General features: G+C 40.3%; 1 protein-coding gene across 10 annotated transcripts in view; it reads right to left on the bottom strand.

Moving 5' to 3' along the window:
* Positions 1-16,575, bottom strand: part of tnk2b (tyrosine kinase, non-receptor, 2b) — a 239,002-nt gene that overhangs the window by 22,236 nt on the left and 200,191 nt on the right. For 7 of the 10 annotated variants that reach the window (XM_078206643.1, XM_078206669.1, XM_078206654.1 and 4 more), the window contains 4 exons: positions 12,793-12,987; positions 10,791-10,882; positions 8,787-8,906; positions 2,097-3,550 (listed from right to left, as the gene is read on the bottom strand). In XM_078206643.1, the coding sequence (XP_078062769.1) occupies positions 2,097-3,550; positions 8,787-8,906; positions 10,791-10,882; positions 12,793-12,987 (1,861 nt within the window). The remainder of the gene's footprint in view (positions 1-2,096; positions 3,551-8,786; positions 8,907-10,790; positions 10,883-12,792; positions 12,988-16,575) is intronic. The other 3 variants (XM_078206684.1, XM_078206690.1, XM_078206662.1) reach the window with 2 other exon arrangements.

Raw genomic sequence — 16,575 nt, 5'->3', positions numbered from 1 at the left:
CCTGTTTTGAGCAAGGGGTCAGTGAGAGCATGCTTTCCACCCCGAAAGCCTTGGACGGAGCTGTATTTGAGGTCACCATCACAGGCGTCAGGGCAGCCTTCTCGAAGGTCAAGCCACGGGAAGTGATTGGCCTGGATGGGGTGCCCAGACGAGCACTCAGATCCTGCATGGACCAGCTGGTGGGGGTATTTGCAGACATCTTCAACCTCTCTTTACAGCAATCTGAGATTCCTATCTACTTCAAGAAGACGGCCATCATCAAAGAAAAGCCAAGCAGCGTGCCTTAATGACTATCGTCCAGTGGCTCTGACATCTATCATTATGAAATGCTTCGAAAGGTTAGTCATGGCATGAATCAGTTCTGGCCTGCCAGATTGCCACTGCAGTTTGCCTACCGCCGCAACAAGTCGACAGCAGATGCCATCTCCCTGGCCCTGCATTCAACCCTGGAACACCTAGGTAACAAAGCACCTATGTCAAGACTCCTATTTATCTGACTACAGCTCAGCCTTTAACAGCATTATTCCTACGAAACTCATCTCCAAACTCCGTAGCCTGGGGTTCGGCTCCTCCCTCTGCGACTGGATCCTGAACTCCCTAACCCACAGACTGCAATCAGTGAGGATAGGCAAGAACGCCTCCTCCACGATCATCCTCAACACCAGTGCCCCAGAAGGCTGTGTCTTCAACCCCATACTGTACTCCTTATACACCTATGACTATGTGGCCAAATTCCCCTCCAACTCAATTTTCAAGTTTGCTGATGACACCACCATAGTGGGTCGGATCTCAAACAATGATGAGATGGAGTACAGGAAAGAGAGAGAATCTGGTGAATTGGTGCATCAACAATAATCTCTCAATGTCAAGAAAACAAAGGAGATAGTCATCGACGTCAGGAAGCATAGTGGAGGACATGCCCCTGTCTACATCAATGGGGATGAAGTAGAAATGGTTGAAAGCTTCAGGTTTTTAGGTGTCCAGATCACCAACAACCTGCTTGGTCCCACCATGCTGACGCTATCATTAAGAAAGACCACCAACGCCTCTACTTTCTCAGAAGATTAAGGAAATTTGGCATGTCCGCTACGATTTTCACCAACTTTTATGGATGCACCACAGAAAGCATTCTTTCTGATGTAACATAGCTTGGTATGCCTGTAGGGGTAGGGCCTGGGTGGGATTGTGGTCGGTGCAGACTCGATGAGCCAAATGGCCTCTTTCTGCACTGTAGGGTTTCTATGATTCTATGCCTCCTGCTCTGTCCAAGACTGCAAGAAACTACAAAGGGTCGTGAACGAAGTCTAATCCATCACTCAAACTAGCCTCCCATCCAATTACACTGTCTACGCTTCCCACCGCCTCGGAAAAGCAGCCAGCATAATTAAAGACCCCACGCACCCTGGACGTACACTCTTCCACCTTCTTCCGTTGGGAAAAAGATACAAAAGTCTGAGGACACGTACCAACCGACTCAAGAACAGCTTCTTCCCTGCTGCCATCAAACTTTTGAATGGACCTACCTTGCATTAAGTTGATCTTTCTCTACACCCTAGCTATGACTGTAACACTACATTCTGCGCTCTTTCCTTTCCTTCTCTATGAACGGTATGCTTTATCTGTATAGCGCGCAAGAAGCAATACCTTTCATTGTATACTAATACATGCGACAATAATAAATCAAATCAAATGGTAAAGTGTGGTGGGACAGGAGTCAGCGGGCACATCACCCATTGGATTTCACACATCCTCCACCTTCACACTTGCTGGTGGGGGAGCGTATAATCCATTTCCATTATACCAATATGCTTCGTTAGCAAGTTTTTGGGCTTCACGAGACCTTCCACAAGAAAGCCCGAACTTGCAAAGTGCATTTACATCATCTGTAGAACAACTGAGGGGAAATGGATTCTTAACTCCAGCAAGCGCACACCTGCCATTCAGATTGAGGAAGATAAAAATGAACATGGTTTCGTTTTATCTTTAAATCCACTCCATCCATTGTGGAATCATGTTGTACCAAAAACAATATTGATCTGCTTTAAATTCTCATTTTTTTCAGAACGTCACCAGTAAATTTGCATTGTACTACTTACTATTTTAATTTTGTCCGAAGGTGTAATACTGTCTGTCTTGCCACTTGAAATCTCGTAAGACATTTTTTGCAGACTATGAGAACTTTTCATTGTTGCAACACAGGACCCGGGATTACTGTTGTTAGATGAAAAGTTAGTTTTATACTCAGGATGTTGCATCATAGGCCTCACTGTTGCTGTGGTCACAGTTTTTTTGGAACAGTGTTCATCAATACTTTCAGCCTCTTTGAAAAATTTTTCATATTTGTCCAGGTAAGAAGGTCTCTCTGGAAGCAGATAGTAATGGGTGCTGCTGATCTTCTTGCCATCTTTTACTATTGGCAGGATGCAAGGTCCCTTTGCATTGTCCTTTCCTTGTGCTTGAATTACTTTGGGCGAGGCATACTTTGGGTCAGAGGCAAAACTCTGAGTAGTAGGCATTAACTTGCTTGGAGATGTTGAGAGGTATGCACCTACAGTTAGTGTTGGCATTGAAGAGGCAATTGTCCTTTGCTGGGGACAACTGACAGGAATTGCCTTAGGACTTGGAGTCCTTGAGGATGGTTGTGACATTGGATCCCTGGGAGGAAGTTGTGGAGGCTTGTCCTCTTCGCCTCCAGACGCAGGCGACATCTCACCAGACCAGCGGCCTAGCTCATTTCTCCTTAAAGGCCGAGGAGGAATGGGAATCCGTGGTGGAATTTGAGGTTTATCATCAGAAATAGTTGGAGATACACAAGCTGACAAGATGGGACTTGGCGTAGAGGCTGGTGTTGAAATAATAGGGACATTAAGTCTTTTCATGCATTCCTGTTGAAGTTCCTCAAATATCTCAGCTGACTGAGAGAAGCTGCTCTGTTTCATGTGCCTGGGTGGTAGAAACAAATTATCCTCTACTTTGAGCTTTCCTTTGCCATCTGTGTCATGCACAAATGCATAATTAGTTTCTCCTGCTTCTCTATTTCTTGGCAACTGAACAGTTCCATATTTTGATACTTCACCAATTAATCCAGTATCTAAACTATTAATGGAGGAGACTTCAAAATCATCTTCATCCTGAGCAACATCATCATAAGCTGGAGGTGGGGGCAGGGGTTTGGAATCCCAGTCAACAATAGGGACAGGATGCAGAGGCCTGGGCAAAGTTCTGGTTGGACTCTGTGGTGGCGTTTTGTCCAGTAGTGAATAAGAATCCAATACTAGCTTGGCCAGTGTCGGAATAGTGTTCTCCAGTACAGGGGATGGAGTCTGACTTGTCTGTTCATCTCCAAAGTCAATCAGAGCCACCTCGTTATTTGTAAGACCTGAACACTTACTCCAGTCTGATGGTTTCTCGCCCAACTTTGTGGCAAAAACACGAGCAGCAGGTTTGTTGAGCTTTAAAGACTTCATTGGGCCCTGTTTCTTCAGAGAGAGCTTTTTTGGAGGTAACGAAACTGCAGCTTCCTCTTCAATCACAGGGTCATAGACAGGCTCTGAAATATGTGCAAGAACATAATTATTTAACTCAGAATACAGAAATTACTTTAAAAAAATCACGACAATCTGTTTCTTCTGAGCATTTACTCTGTTGTCATTAGTGTAATATTTTTACTACAAATGTACACTGGAGCCAAATTTATCAAGTTGCTTAATGTGGAATATTAGAATATTTTACTTTAAGCAAGGAAATTTACAGCACATATGTAGGTCATATAGCCCATCTCTGTTGTGCCTTATTTTGCTGACATAATCCAAAACTATTCCACTGTCCTGCACTTTTCCCACAGCCCTCTACCTTTCTCTGCTTCAAATATTAATTGAATTTCCCTGCAAAAGATACAATAGCCCCTGTCTCTACCACTTTGTTTGACAAAGCATCCATGTTCCAACAACCTGTCACATTAAGAATTCTTCCCTACAATTTTAAATTGACACTCATCACATACCAAAGGAAATAGTTTTTCCCTATTACCATCATTCCAAATTTTACAAAACTCCCTGAAGTCTTCTCAGTCATTTCTGCTTCAGCGGCAATAGCCCCAGAATCTCAAATCTCTCCTCATAACGATTGCTTCCTACTCTTGGTATTTTCCTGGCAAATCTACCCTGATGTGGAGATGCCGGCATTGAACTGGGGTAAGCACAGTAAGAAGTCTTACAACACCAAGTTAAAGTCCAACAGGTTTATTTGGTAGCATAAACCACAAGCTTGTGGCTTGTGCTACCAAATAAACCTGTTGGACTTTAACTTGGTGTTGTGAGACTTCTTACTGTGCTTACCCCAGTCCAATGCCAGCATCTCCACATCATGGCTACCATCGACACCGCAAACTGCCAGCTCCAAGTGGAATGGATCTCCAAGAAGATTGCGCATATTGACACAGACATCGAAGGGGCAGTGCTCTGAAAACCTGTGGTTTGTGCTACCAGATAAACCTGTTGGACTTTAACTTGGTGTTGTGAGACTTCTTACAAATCTACCCTGTACATCCTTTATGGCTTTCAGCAATAGTGTGCTTAAAACTGCAAACCCTACTCTTCGGTCTAACAATGTTTTGCACAGCTTACAAAAACTTTAATATCCATGCACTCTATTTATAAAATCCAAAATGTTAGTGGTCTTTGGTTATGCCTTTATTTGCCTGAACTTGCAATGAATTATGGATTTGAAACCATGGCTCTCTCTGTTCATTTGCAGCCTTTAGCATCCTTCTATTGAAGATGCATTTCCATCCAATTAATCTGCTGATGTCATCCAGAAGATAAATACTCCATTAACACCACAATTTGATGCACAGCTATAACATGTGCAGGACCAGGAGTAGGTGGAGGATAATATTCATGCAACACCTGAAATGTGCTGATTCAGTGGCCTTTTGTTTGCATTGTTATTCTTGCTTTTATTTTTAGAAGGAGCTAGCATTTTATTCCTTTATGCCCTCCGATGGTTCCACAGCTAAATAATTACTTTTGAATGTAGTCACTATGGTTAGGCAGGCAAACACAGCAGTCAATTTGCATGCACAAGGTCCCACAACAAAAGATAAAGGGCCACTGAATCTGATTATTTTTGGTCATGCTGGTTGAGGGATAATGGCCACAATACTTCCCTGCTTTAACTTCTCATCTGAACGACAGTACTACACTTCCAACAATACTACATTCCCACAGTACTAAACTGAAATATATTCAAGTCCTGAACTGCAGCCTGAAACCACAATCTTTGGACACCAAGCCAACAGTACTACTAAGCCCCTTGACAGCTAACATTTTAAAATTAAGTTTCACAAGTTTTTAAATGAAGCATTACGGCCACATATTTGGAAACAAACACTCAGTCCAGTAAAAAAAGCTTTTATAATTTCCAGCATTAGAGAAACAATCTTTCACTGACAATTGGGATGTACTGATGAGAAAACCACTCGAATGACCATAAATGAATTAACTTCATGGCACGATCTTGTAGGTTAACATCACTGCATAATAAAATGAAAACATTTGCCCAATGATGCATAAAACTGATGTATATGTGAATAGTGTAGATGGCATTTACCATTTCCAGACTGTATTCTACAAATAGACTTGTTAAATTGGATTATAGTAAATGACAAAAACAATACAGCTCCCGGTTAATCTGTACTTAGCATATTTTATTGTACCATGTCATGAATCATGTGAAACCTCAGCTCATTTAACTTCTACTTTTCAGCTAGTAGATATCAACTGCCAGTTAATAAACTGAAGACTAATATCAGTTTAGTTACAGCAGTACCGGAAATTGTGTTCTGCAGAACAGATTAAATGACCATTGTAAAGTAAATTACCATGCCTGTAGAGGTTGATGAAAGATAAACTGATGCCTGAATTTATTCACGGCCACATGGCTCTCTAAGCCAAGTGAAATGGTGACATAGGGCACGATTATACAAACCCCTCCCTTCCCCCCGCTGCATGTTTGAAGGTGGTAAGGTTTATAAAAAGCCCCTAACTGGCCTCCCATTTTAGGGGGAGCAGTTGAAGCATCGAGCAGCCTGCCTGTCCTTAGGCCAACTGAGGCCTTTGTAGCAAATTGAGGGGATGGGGGGGGCTCCTTTGGGATTCCCCTCTGCCTTTTGGAAGCATTCCCCTACCCCAAAAGTCATATATCTCTTTAATCTCCCACCTTCTCAAACCTGGCAGCCCACCTCGATCCCTATCACTGGAAAATGACAGCCTGGCCCCAATAATATCCCGGACTTCGGCCTGCATTAGCTTCTCCTCTTTGGGGACTGCCTGCAGTTCCCATAGTGGCCACTGCTCGAACCTGGCACTGCTGGGACTACAGAGCTGTTGGCCAAATGGATTGGTTGGCAAATCTCTGAGGTGGGATTTCCTTCCAGATGCGGGTGGAGGTTTCACCCTGAACCAAGCATTAAATGGCTGTGGGACAGTTGACTTTTTCATGGGGAGGCTCTTGGCTGACTTTTCAGCCTGGGGTGCAGGGAAACATAGCATCCGTAAATTCAGCCCATGATCAAAAACTGTGATGTTTTGGACCAGAAATTACAAGGTTGACACAAAACCTCTAAGAAACGGACAAATGAATAGAAAGAAAAAATGCAAAAATTAAAACCATTTTAAACTCAGTGGAACACCCCATGGATTATTAAACTATTAAAAGCTAATAATTTTTTAAAAATCAATCTAATTGAGGAATAACTGCAAAAAAAATGTTTTCCCTCTTGTAACAGTGTCAAATAATTCACGCATCAGTGTCTTTATCTAGTCTTCGCTGGTAAGCATCTTAAAGCAACTATCAAACATTGCACAGTGGAATGCTAGTTAAACTGCAATGGTTGACATTGTACAGTGCACTGACAGGTAAACACTATGTGATATGAACAGAAATACTGTGAGTGACTTCAAATTTAATGGCCTATAAATTGTGTCAATTTTCTTTAAAAATATCAACATATGCACTCATAAAGCATGCAGGAAATGGCAGAGTGATGGTTAGTGAAAACTGAAAAAAACCCCAGAAAACCTGCACAGACATTTCCTACAATCAAGACACTCAGGAACTATTTAGTGTTACAAGTTCACAACACAGATACAGAAATGGATTGAAAGCCTGAAACATTCAAATACTGGAGATGATAACACTGAGTTTAACTTCTGGTGGGACGTCATCTGTAGAAATGAACAAGACCAGGTTTTTGAGGCATTTCTTTTATTTCAATCCAATTGAAAAACAGCTACTATTTTGCACTTTAAGTCACCTTTCACTCTTCCAGTCAAGAACATCCAAAGACTAACTAAAACTTGTTTGTGGAAAGTGCTGTAGCCAATTGTTTGAAACTTGATTTTATCAAAGGATCATCCACTTCATCACAGACTGTTATGGTGGAACTGACAAGGTGTGAGAAGAAAGGTTTTGGTGTTGAAGAATGAATTATACTCCTGCTATAAACAACGAGAGTGCATATTACATTTTGACACAGTAAGGTCAGGAATAGATACAGTGATTCGCCAACCTCAGAACCACATGCCATTTCTGACTAAGGCCGCTGAATCAGGGGAACATTTATGTTGTGAACATTTGTCAAATGGATAAAAATTGTCAAATCAGATTTATTTCATGCATAGCCCTTGTAGCCAGCAAGCAAATCATCTCAACAGTTCAAACGGAATTTTAATTTAGATTGCTAAGGTGAAAGGCTAATGTCTAACTCACCTGCCTACACAATCCATAATTTGTCCATTATATGTATATAACATACTTTATGTTTGTTGCGTATTCAATGTTGTTCATTGGGTCTGGTGAATGTTTGTTTTGTGGCCATAGAAAGTTTGAGAGTAATTTCTCAAGACTTTTTTCTTAAATTGGTCCCAAACTTTATTCCACCTCTCCTAGAGCACTGCATGAGTAGACTGATGGGTGAACAGTGTATATGGTTGCATCATGTCTCAGTGGATCAGGTTTGATGGATCAGTTGCTCTCCCTCCCCGCCCTTCCCTATGTTTAGTGGCAGATGACATGGTCCTTGAATTATACTCAAATTCATGGTTTCAGGCGACTACCTATTCTATATACAGTACTTTCTATTCTACTATCAGAGGTAGAGCTGTAACTAACAGTACTTCACCAAATTGTTGCACTGGTCAAAACTGCCCTCTCCAGATAATCCAAGTTTGGAAAATCAAAATTCATAACTGTGCTGGTGAGCATTTGCCACAATTACAAGGGGCACAAGAATTTCACACATTATGTATTTTGGAAATACTAGCTGAGTAGAACAGACTGTGACAGTAGGTAACAAAAGGTATAGTGGCAAAACAGAAACGAGAAAGAAATATTCATACGTATATAAGGATTTAACAGCATTGTGTTATCCAAACAAAGCTGTAATATGTTTCACACTGCAGAACCCCTGAGCCTAGTTTGACAGGAGTGAGGGCCAAAAGCTTTCTAAAGCACTTTGGCAGTCTAGTTTAAATATTAATGGAATATAATAGAATCAACATGAAAGAGAATTGCTGCTTCACTAATCTCTGTCTATACAAGTGAGCCATTAAATTTCTCACATTTACAACACAATGTAATGGCCAGAATAAATGCAAGCACAATTTAATAATAAATCAGTTCAATAGTATTGATTGTTCAGTCGAGTGTCTCAATCTCAGTTCTGTGCAGATCTCCCATCACACAGCAAATCCATGCTTCAAGTGTGGTGGCACATCACAAAATACCTTTGAAAAGAGGGGCTAAAATGGAACAGAGTGGGCAGGAACACCTTTTAAACTGGAGAAAACGCCGTAACTTACTCTTGCCAAAGATGTTCGGTTGAGGAGGACGTGGAGGAGGCTCCTCTGCAAATTTTAAAAGAGGCAGCACAGGAAGAAAAGGCCAAAATCATTAGCACAATCACACCACAGCGCACCAATAGATAACGTGCATAGCACCACTGAACCCTTAAAGAGCCATTTGCTGGATATTTATGGAGAAAGAATTGGCAGTAACCTGCACAGCGTAATGTTGCACAGCACGAGCTTCCTGGTTCAAGAACTGCAAGTTCAGATTTCAACTGTCCCTGCATTTTTACCTTATTAAACATATTTGTTCCAAATGGATGATAATTTTTAGCTAAGGTATCTTACGCGCATTGCTCCTTCAAAAGCAGAAACACATTCTACCAGTCACAGAAATACATGACTTCAATCTCTTTGGCTATATGATCTAAAGATACATAGCCCCAAACACACACATGGCAGATAGCAACAATTTAATGGATTAATAAAGCAACAGGTTTAGACCTTCTCCCCACCATGCAAGTCTGGATTTACAAGCTCACTTTCCGCACCCAATACTTACTCTTCTGAGCTTAATCATCTTCCAGGCAGACCACAGAACGTGACATCATATGCAAATAAGTTATCTTATGTGAGACTGAGAATGGGAGCCTGATTTCATGTTCAACTCACACCAACTTTCCAAGCAGTAGTGCAGGTATTGCTGGTTATGGAAAAATTCACTTTGTCATTAATTACAGGCACTGTGATACCCATCTAATGGTCACCAATTTCATTTTCATAAACTACATTGTCAGCTTTCTCAAAGTTACGTGCACATTTAAGGGTCAACGACTTGTGTTTCACCATAAACATCAACACCTAATTTAGGGAGATTTTAAACTAGACAGTAACTTACAAAATAAATCAGTAAATGTCAAGCAATTTTATATTTCAATACCTATATTTAACTTTGCAAAAACATACATAAGGTGTAATGCAATTACATCCACAGTGGCAATAAAAGTGTTCACAAATATTATTAATGCATAAAATTATTTTTGAAGTCTAACAAATGAATAATTTCCACATGATTGTTATTTTACTTTAGGAGTGGGAGAGTATAGGAATAGCACTGTCATTGCACGGACTTTACTTATCCATTGATCTACAAGTCCAAAGAGTGCTGTATTTGACAGGAAACGTTATATATCTAACTCTTCAATTTATACACCATTTCAGTTCTGCAAACCTATGGTGAACTAATATAAGGTATCACTCTATTAGTGAGCAATTCCAGCTATTCTTCACAATCTCAGACATTATAGACTTTGCTTTTCACCCTCGGTTTCTCAATATTAGATTTTTTAAAATTCCTTTCAATCCTGGAGCACATCAAAGTTTAAATATTTTTGAGCACGCAACAAGATTATTTCACTGTAAACGCAAGAGACTCTCTAGGCATGTGATTACTAATGAACAAGGATAGTACAATAAAAAAGTCGGAATGGAAAGGCAGGATACATTGATGACAGATAAATCCCATTTTTACAAAGTACCATTTTACTGGAAATGCTGATTTGACTGAATGAAAGTGATTGGGTTGTAAACCGATAGTTATGCATGCTGTGGCACTGGCTGCTCCCCTCAAACACATGAAATCACTTGAACTCACACTTTCTTGTTCAATAATCAACATGTTTATTTCCCATGGCCTCCAATGTCATCAATATCTTTGTTTATTTTACTATAGTTCAAAGGGTGAACCTTACCATGATTGAGGCAAGTTTCAGGTTAGAAAATGTTTTATTAAGTGCACTAGATGTAGATAGATGTTTGCATTTATTAGGGTACAAGTGCTACTGTAGATTGAAATATTAAAATAAATAAAGCCACTTAAAGCAGAGAAAGCAAAGTTTGCATAAAGCACAAAAATCGAGATTTTTCTTGATTTGGAGTTCTTACTTTTTGATCTTCCTGGCAGCTGGGTTGGCCTGGTCGCTTTCATATCAAGTCCAAGGACATCTGGAGGATCCATGGGATTGCCTAGGTACAATCTGTGAGAAGACAAACCAGCCACCATAAAATGCGGATTGTCAGCAACACCTTGTGGATCATAACAGCTTTGTATTGACTTACAATGTAACAAAGCATCAACTGGGTAAGAATTGGACATGAATTTATTTGTTACTTGCATAGTTGCTATTCTTGTCAAGGTCCAATGTTATTCCTAGGCAGTTAAAGTCAGCAACTAGTACTTTCAGTATTAATAAGCACCTGGACTGAAAAAGACCTTTGTCATGTAACTGGCTGTCCCTAGTGTCTAGGAAACAGGGCATCCAGCATTACAGTGCTAGGGTTTTTACCATTCCTTTATCTTTTTTTAAAAGCTGAATTTGAGAAAACTGTACTTAAAAAGTTTGAGCTGGTTCTTCCAGCAGCTAAACCAATCAACAATTCCTAAGTCTGGTTTGCAAAGAGTGGATGGTGTTTCTAAAGACAAGCACATCATGGAGCTCACAGACTACCCTCTGTAAGTTTGCTATTACCCTTCCTGCTCCCTGATCTAAACTGGTTCCCAGTCATGCAACGTCTTGATTTTAAAGCTCTCATCCTGGTTTTCAAATCTCTTCACAGTCTCTCTCTCTCCGACATCCCTAATCCTTGTAATCTCCTTCAGCCCCACAACCCTCCAAGGTATCCATGCTCATCAAATTCTGTGATGCCTGATTTCTATAGCTTTGGCATCGATAGCCGTACCTTCAATTGCCTAGGCTCCAAGCTCTGGAGTTCCCTCCCTATACCTCTTGGCCTCTCTACCTTGCTTTCTCCCTTGAAGACACTCCTTCAAACCTACCTCTTTGACTAAGCTTTTTGTCAACTGACCCTTATATCTCCTTATGTGGCTCAGTGTCATATTTTGTTTTATAATACCCCTGTGGAGTGCCTTGGGACATTTTATTTCATTAAAGGCCCTATATAAATTGCTGTTGTCTAAACAATCAGCTTTATTCATTCTGTCCATGCAGGTTCACCACGAGAACATGCACGCAAAATATTAACTCCAAAAACACAAAACAAGCATTTCACAAGAGAAACTCCAGAAAAACAGTTCAAAAAACACAAATTCACACTGGAGCTAAAAATTCTCAATCATCCAGAATATAAAAATCAAATTTCTGAATATGAAGTCAATCATTTTCCTGTCCAATATGAAATCCAATTCCCACTCTAAGCATGATCTTGTTGCAGTTAATTAACCTGAGATCATTGCTCTTCTCCCTAGCCCAAGAACACACTAAACGAATGCATCAATCGAGTCAGGAAATCGAAATATTAGATTGTTACCTCAACAGATTTTAGTATGCTACAATTTCATTTTGCAGTTAATAACATTAGGTGTAATGATTGGTAAAGAAAAAAACACCCTGATAAATTTATTGTTTGCTTGTTGTAATGCGGGCCACTACAATTAGCTTCTGAACATGGGAAGACAGGGATTCAACAACACAGTTTCTGATCATTAATTAAAATGGAAGCACGCATGTAAGTATTTGTGAAGACAGGATGTCACTTGGTCATTAAATGCCCCTGGCCAAGTCACTTGCTGAAATTCACTGTCTAAGTTCATAGATGAATAGTCATGGACAAAATACCAGACACTGTCAATACCATAACTCAGCATTTTCTTTTCAAAGGCTAGAGTGGGAGGCAGAATCAAGAAACCTGTGGTGGTACAAGTGTGCAAAGGGAGGTCAGCACCTTAATGCTCAAGTATGGAGTGTGTAAAACAAACAATTAACCCTCCAAATATGGAGCATGTTTCATAAGTCTATAGAAGCAGCCCTTCTACATCTAAATGAAAAATGGAAGTAATACTGTGGCTTTTATGTATATCTATACTTAAACTGGTCTACGGTTCCGTGAAGTAAGGTGTATTCTGGCATACATGCAAACTCCTACATACTCATCTATTTTGTCAGGAAAGCCCCAGCAGTGCTCAAGTTTGGTGTCTCCATGCCCCGTGTGAATAAAGCTGTTCTTGAGCGGATGGCTGATATCATGGGCTGAAAGGCCTGCGACGGATGTCACTGTGTTTCGTGGGAACTGTCCCACCTTCAATGTGCGCTTGTTCTGACCTCTCCACCAATAATTTTCAGCCCTGCAAAAAGGGAGGTAAAAATGCTTATTAAAATTCTATGTCTCGGACATAATGGCTATTTAGGCAGAAAGCGAGCAGCCTATTTTGTTAGATGCCTTATCTTTACACAAATTCAATCTAATTAGCATGTATATTTATATGTTCTCGTTGTTAGTAATAGCAAATACACCCCCATGTTTTCATGAGTGGGAAAAGTACATTTGTGTTTATGTACACCAGAATTAGTGGCCATTGGAACCAAGCTAAAATATTTTCACTGCAAGAAAACATACCCTCCAAAATTCATATTAATTGAGGTGATAGTTTTTGAAATATTGTTAAGTGTGGAAATGTTCATGTTACGAGTGCACACCTCACAGATTGTATTTTGTAAACATTAAATGTGGCTTACAAAATGGTTGTAATAAGAACAGAAACGTCCATGAAAATTCTCTCATCCCTTAATATGCAGTTAGTTGTTTGGTATTTAGGTGCTGAAACTGACAGGATTTTCATTCACATTGAAAAAATTACGGCACAAAAAGAGACCATCTGACCCAATGGGTGGAATTTTACCAGCATGTCCGCCCGAGGTTCGTACGATCCCACCCGAGGCCAATGGAGAATGCCATTCTCCGAGCCTCACACGCCCCCGGAATCGGGGCAGGCGTGCCGGTAAAATTCCGGCCAATGTGTCCATGCTGGCTGTCAGAGTTATCCATTCTAACCCTACTTTCCAGTCCTTGGTCCATAGCTCTGCAGATCACAGAACTGCAAGTACATATCCCATTCTCTTTTTTTTTAATGTAATGACAGTTTCTATCTCTATCACCCTTACAAAGAGCAAGTTCTAGACATGTTCTGAGTGAAAAAAAATTACTCAACTTTCCTTTGATCTATTTTTCTTTCCTAGAATTTGGCCCTCACTGGCAAGGCCAGCATTTCTCACCCATCCCGAATTGCCCTTGAACTGAGTGGCTTGCTCGGCCATTTCAGAGGGTAGTTAAAAGTCAACTATGTTACTGTGGATCTGCAGTCACACGCAGGCCAAGCCAGGTAAGGATGGCAGATTTCCTTCTGTAAAGGATATTCGTGAAGCAGATGGATTTTTACAACCATAGTTTCATGGTCATCATTACTGATACTAGATTTATATCTCAGATTTAGAAGTACCAGAGATAATCTTATTGAAACTACAAAATGCTAAAGGAGCTTGATATGATAGATATTGACGGATTGTTTCCATTGATCAAGGAGTCTAAAATATTGAAGAGCAAGTCTCAGGATAAGGGGCTGATCGTTAGTACAGATGTGGAGAAACGACTTCACTCAAAGGGTTGTGAATCTTTGAAATTCTCTACATTTAAGACTGGAATAGACAGTTTTGGTCTCTCCGGGAATTAAAGAATATGGGGAGCAGGTGGGAAAGTGGAGTTGAAGCCCAATATCAGCCATGATTATGCTGAATCGCGGAGCAGGCTCAAGGGTCATATGGTCTATGCCTGCTCCTATTTCTTGTGTGTTTTTTCTTGTCACGCTCGTGAATCCAAATACAATTGTTGTCATAACAATTTACAAGACTAAGAATGCCTGATTAGAATGGAACTTTGATTTTTTTTTTGTTTGACGTCTTCCTTGGAAAGAGATAGCATGTTTTAAGCAGGCCCCATATCAACAAAATGCTAATCTACCTTGCACGTGCTCAGAGTTCAAAACCAATTCTACAAGTTTTCAATTTTCTTTCTACCTCCAGTCAGTAGATGGAGCACTTTGTAGATGGGAAATCAGAGTTTGAAAGCAACAGTTCCATTCCACAGAGGAATGACTTCTGCTTGTTAATTGTCAAGTTACATAAGTCCTAAAAAAATCCATGAACATACTGTGTCTTAGCAACTTGACTGAAGTATAGAAAAGTAACATGCAATGTGGTAAGGAAGAGGAGACTGGGGTCAAAGGCACAAAGTCCCTATGTAAATTTTAAGGGTTATGATATTCTGCTGACAGTATTCAATTTTTCATATAATGGAGAAATCAAATATCAGTTTGACAAACTGCAAGCTTGCAATCAAGTTGATTACAATGCACTTGCTTTGCCGTCACTTTGCACTGTGCAGGACTTTGTCATTAATAGCAAATCTAAATACAAATCAATAAAGTCTAGTTTATAATGCCACTGTAGAGAAACTTTCAATCAAAAATGGTCAGTGAAATTTAAATATTCACCCTCAGTAAACTGTTTCATACAATCCACTGCACAATGAATATTTTATTTGTTTTTTCGTGCAGTGAGAAAGGCACTAACTATATGCAACATTTTGTTCATTTCATACCTGGCATTTCTGTAACCCTTCCTAAAGGAAGCCAGGAGGTAGAATCCACCTTGATCTTGGTAGAGCTAATGCGTATCAATCCGCTAAACACACATTCAACCACTCATGACTGAACTGATCAATGTTTCTTCCAGATAGTAATATACTGGCAAAATACACTTCCTCCCCACAAACACGGCATTGCAATTGCTGTTTGTAGTTACCACGGACTGCCTTTTACCCTCATTATCTCAATAATATTCCAAGTGTGGATTGTGTCCTGCAGCCACATTTTTGTGCCCTGATTTACCGGCCAAACATGCCACATACGCGGAATAACATCCGTGATAGGCAGTGCGCCGAAAGGTTATTGGAGGCTCTTCCAGGGATCAGTGAACATGAGGAACAGCACACTATTCAGAAACTCTACACCTCAACCCGCTTCCAGAATCCATTTCAACATGCCAGAGCCACACAAGTGGAAAATTACTCATGAGTGGGTGGATAGAGACTGATGCCAAGTTTCACTGAACAAACATATCGTCAAAAGAAACCCAACTGTTGGTGCCAATCTATATTGAGAGCTGCATGGTGTCTAATGGAGCTATAAGAATATAATTAGCTTACAGAAAAATCCTTCTTCATCACAAGTGATTCCCCCCAATCCATGTCCAACCATTTGTGAATTTCTGGGATTGTGCTCTGTGCTCCAAGTCCATAATTACAAATAGATGGTTTGCTTGCTCCCATTTGAAATCCAGAAAGGGCATCAAAGTTTTCTTCTCGCAACTCGTCTTTCACCATTCTCAATTTTATTTCTTCTTTTTCTGAATCACCCAATTCCTACTGCAGTAAAGATTACATGAGCATCGGAATCCCACTGCACATATACCTTTCTTCATGTCTGAGTCTGGAAAATGTGGCTTGATAGGTTATTCAACTGTTTTGGGCTTCACAGCAGAATCAAATCTTATCCAATTCTGATTTCCAAACACTAGCAGTTCCCTCCTGAAGTTACTGGACTCCAAACATGCACAGTATTCCTGGTGGATTCGAGAGGGAATTTGTATTTCGGAGTTATTTCGATGGGTTTTCTGTGTGGAGGCTGAGGACTATATTTTCTGGTGTGGTCAGGATTCTGAAATGGAGCTGCTGTTGAAGGAAATCAATGGATAGATCCTCAAAAGAAAGGAGCTGAAATCCTTTATGAGAAAGATAGAGCATTAAAGAGTTTTTGTGACTCAGTGGTCACTGACATCAGGATAGGTTGCTTAGGGATTCATGGGACCTGTCATGGTTG

This window comes from Mustelus asterias, chromosome 3, assembly GCF_964213995.1.
Source record: "Mustelus asterias chromosome 3, sMusAst1.hap1.1, whole genome shotgun sequence".
Classification (NCBI taxonomy): domain Eukaryota; kingdom Metazoa; phylum Chordata; class Chondrichthyes; order Carcharhiniformes; family Triakidae; genus Mustelus; species Mustelus asterias.
Note: the sequence above shows the minus strand (reverse complement) of the source record. Positions and strands in the feature narration are given on the sequence as shown.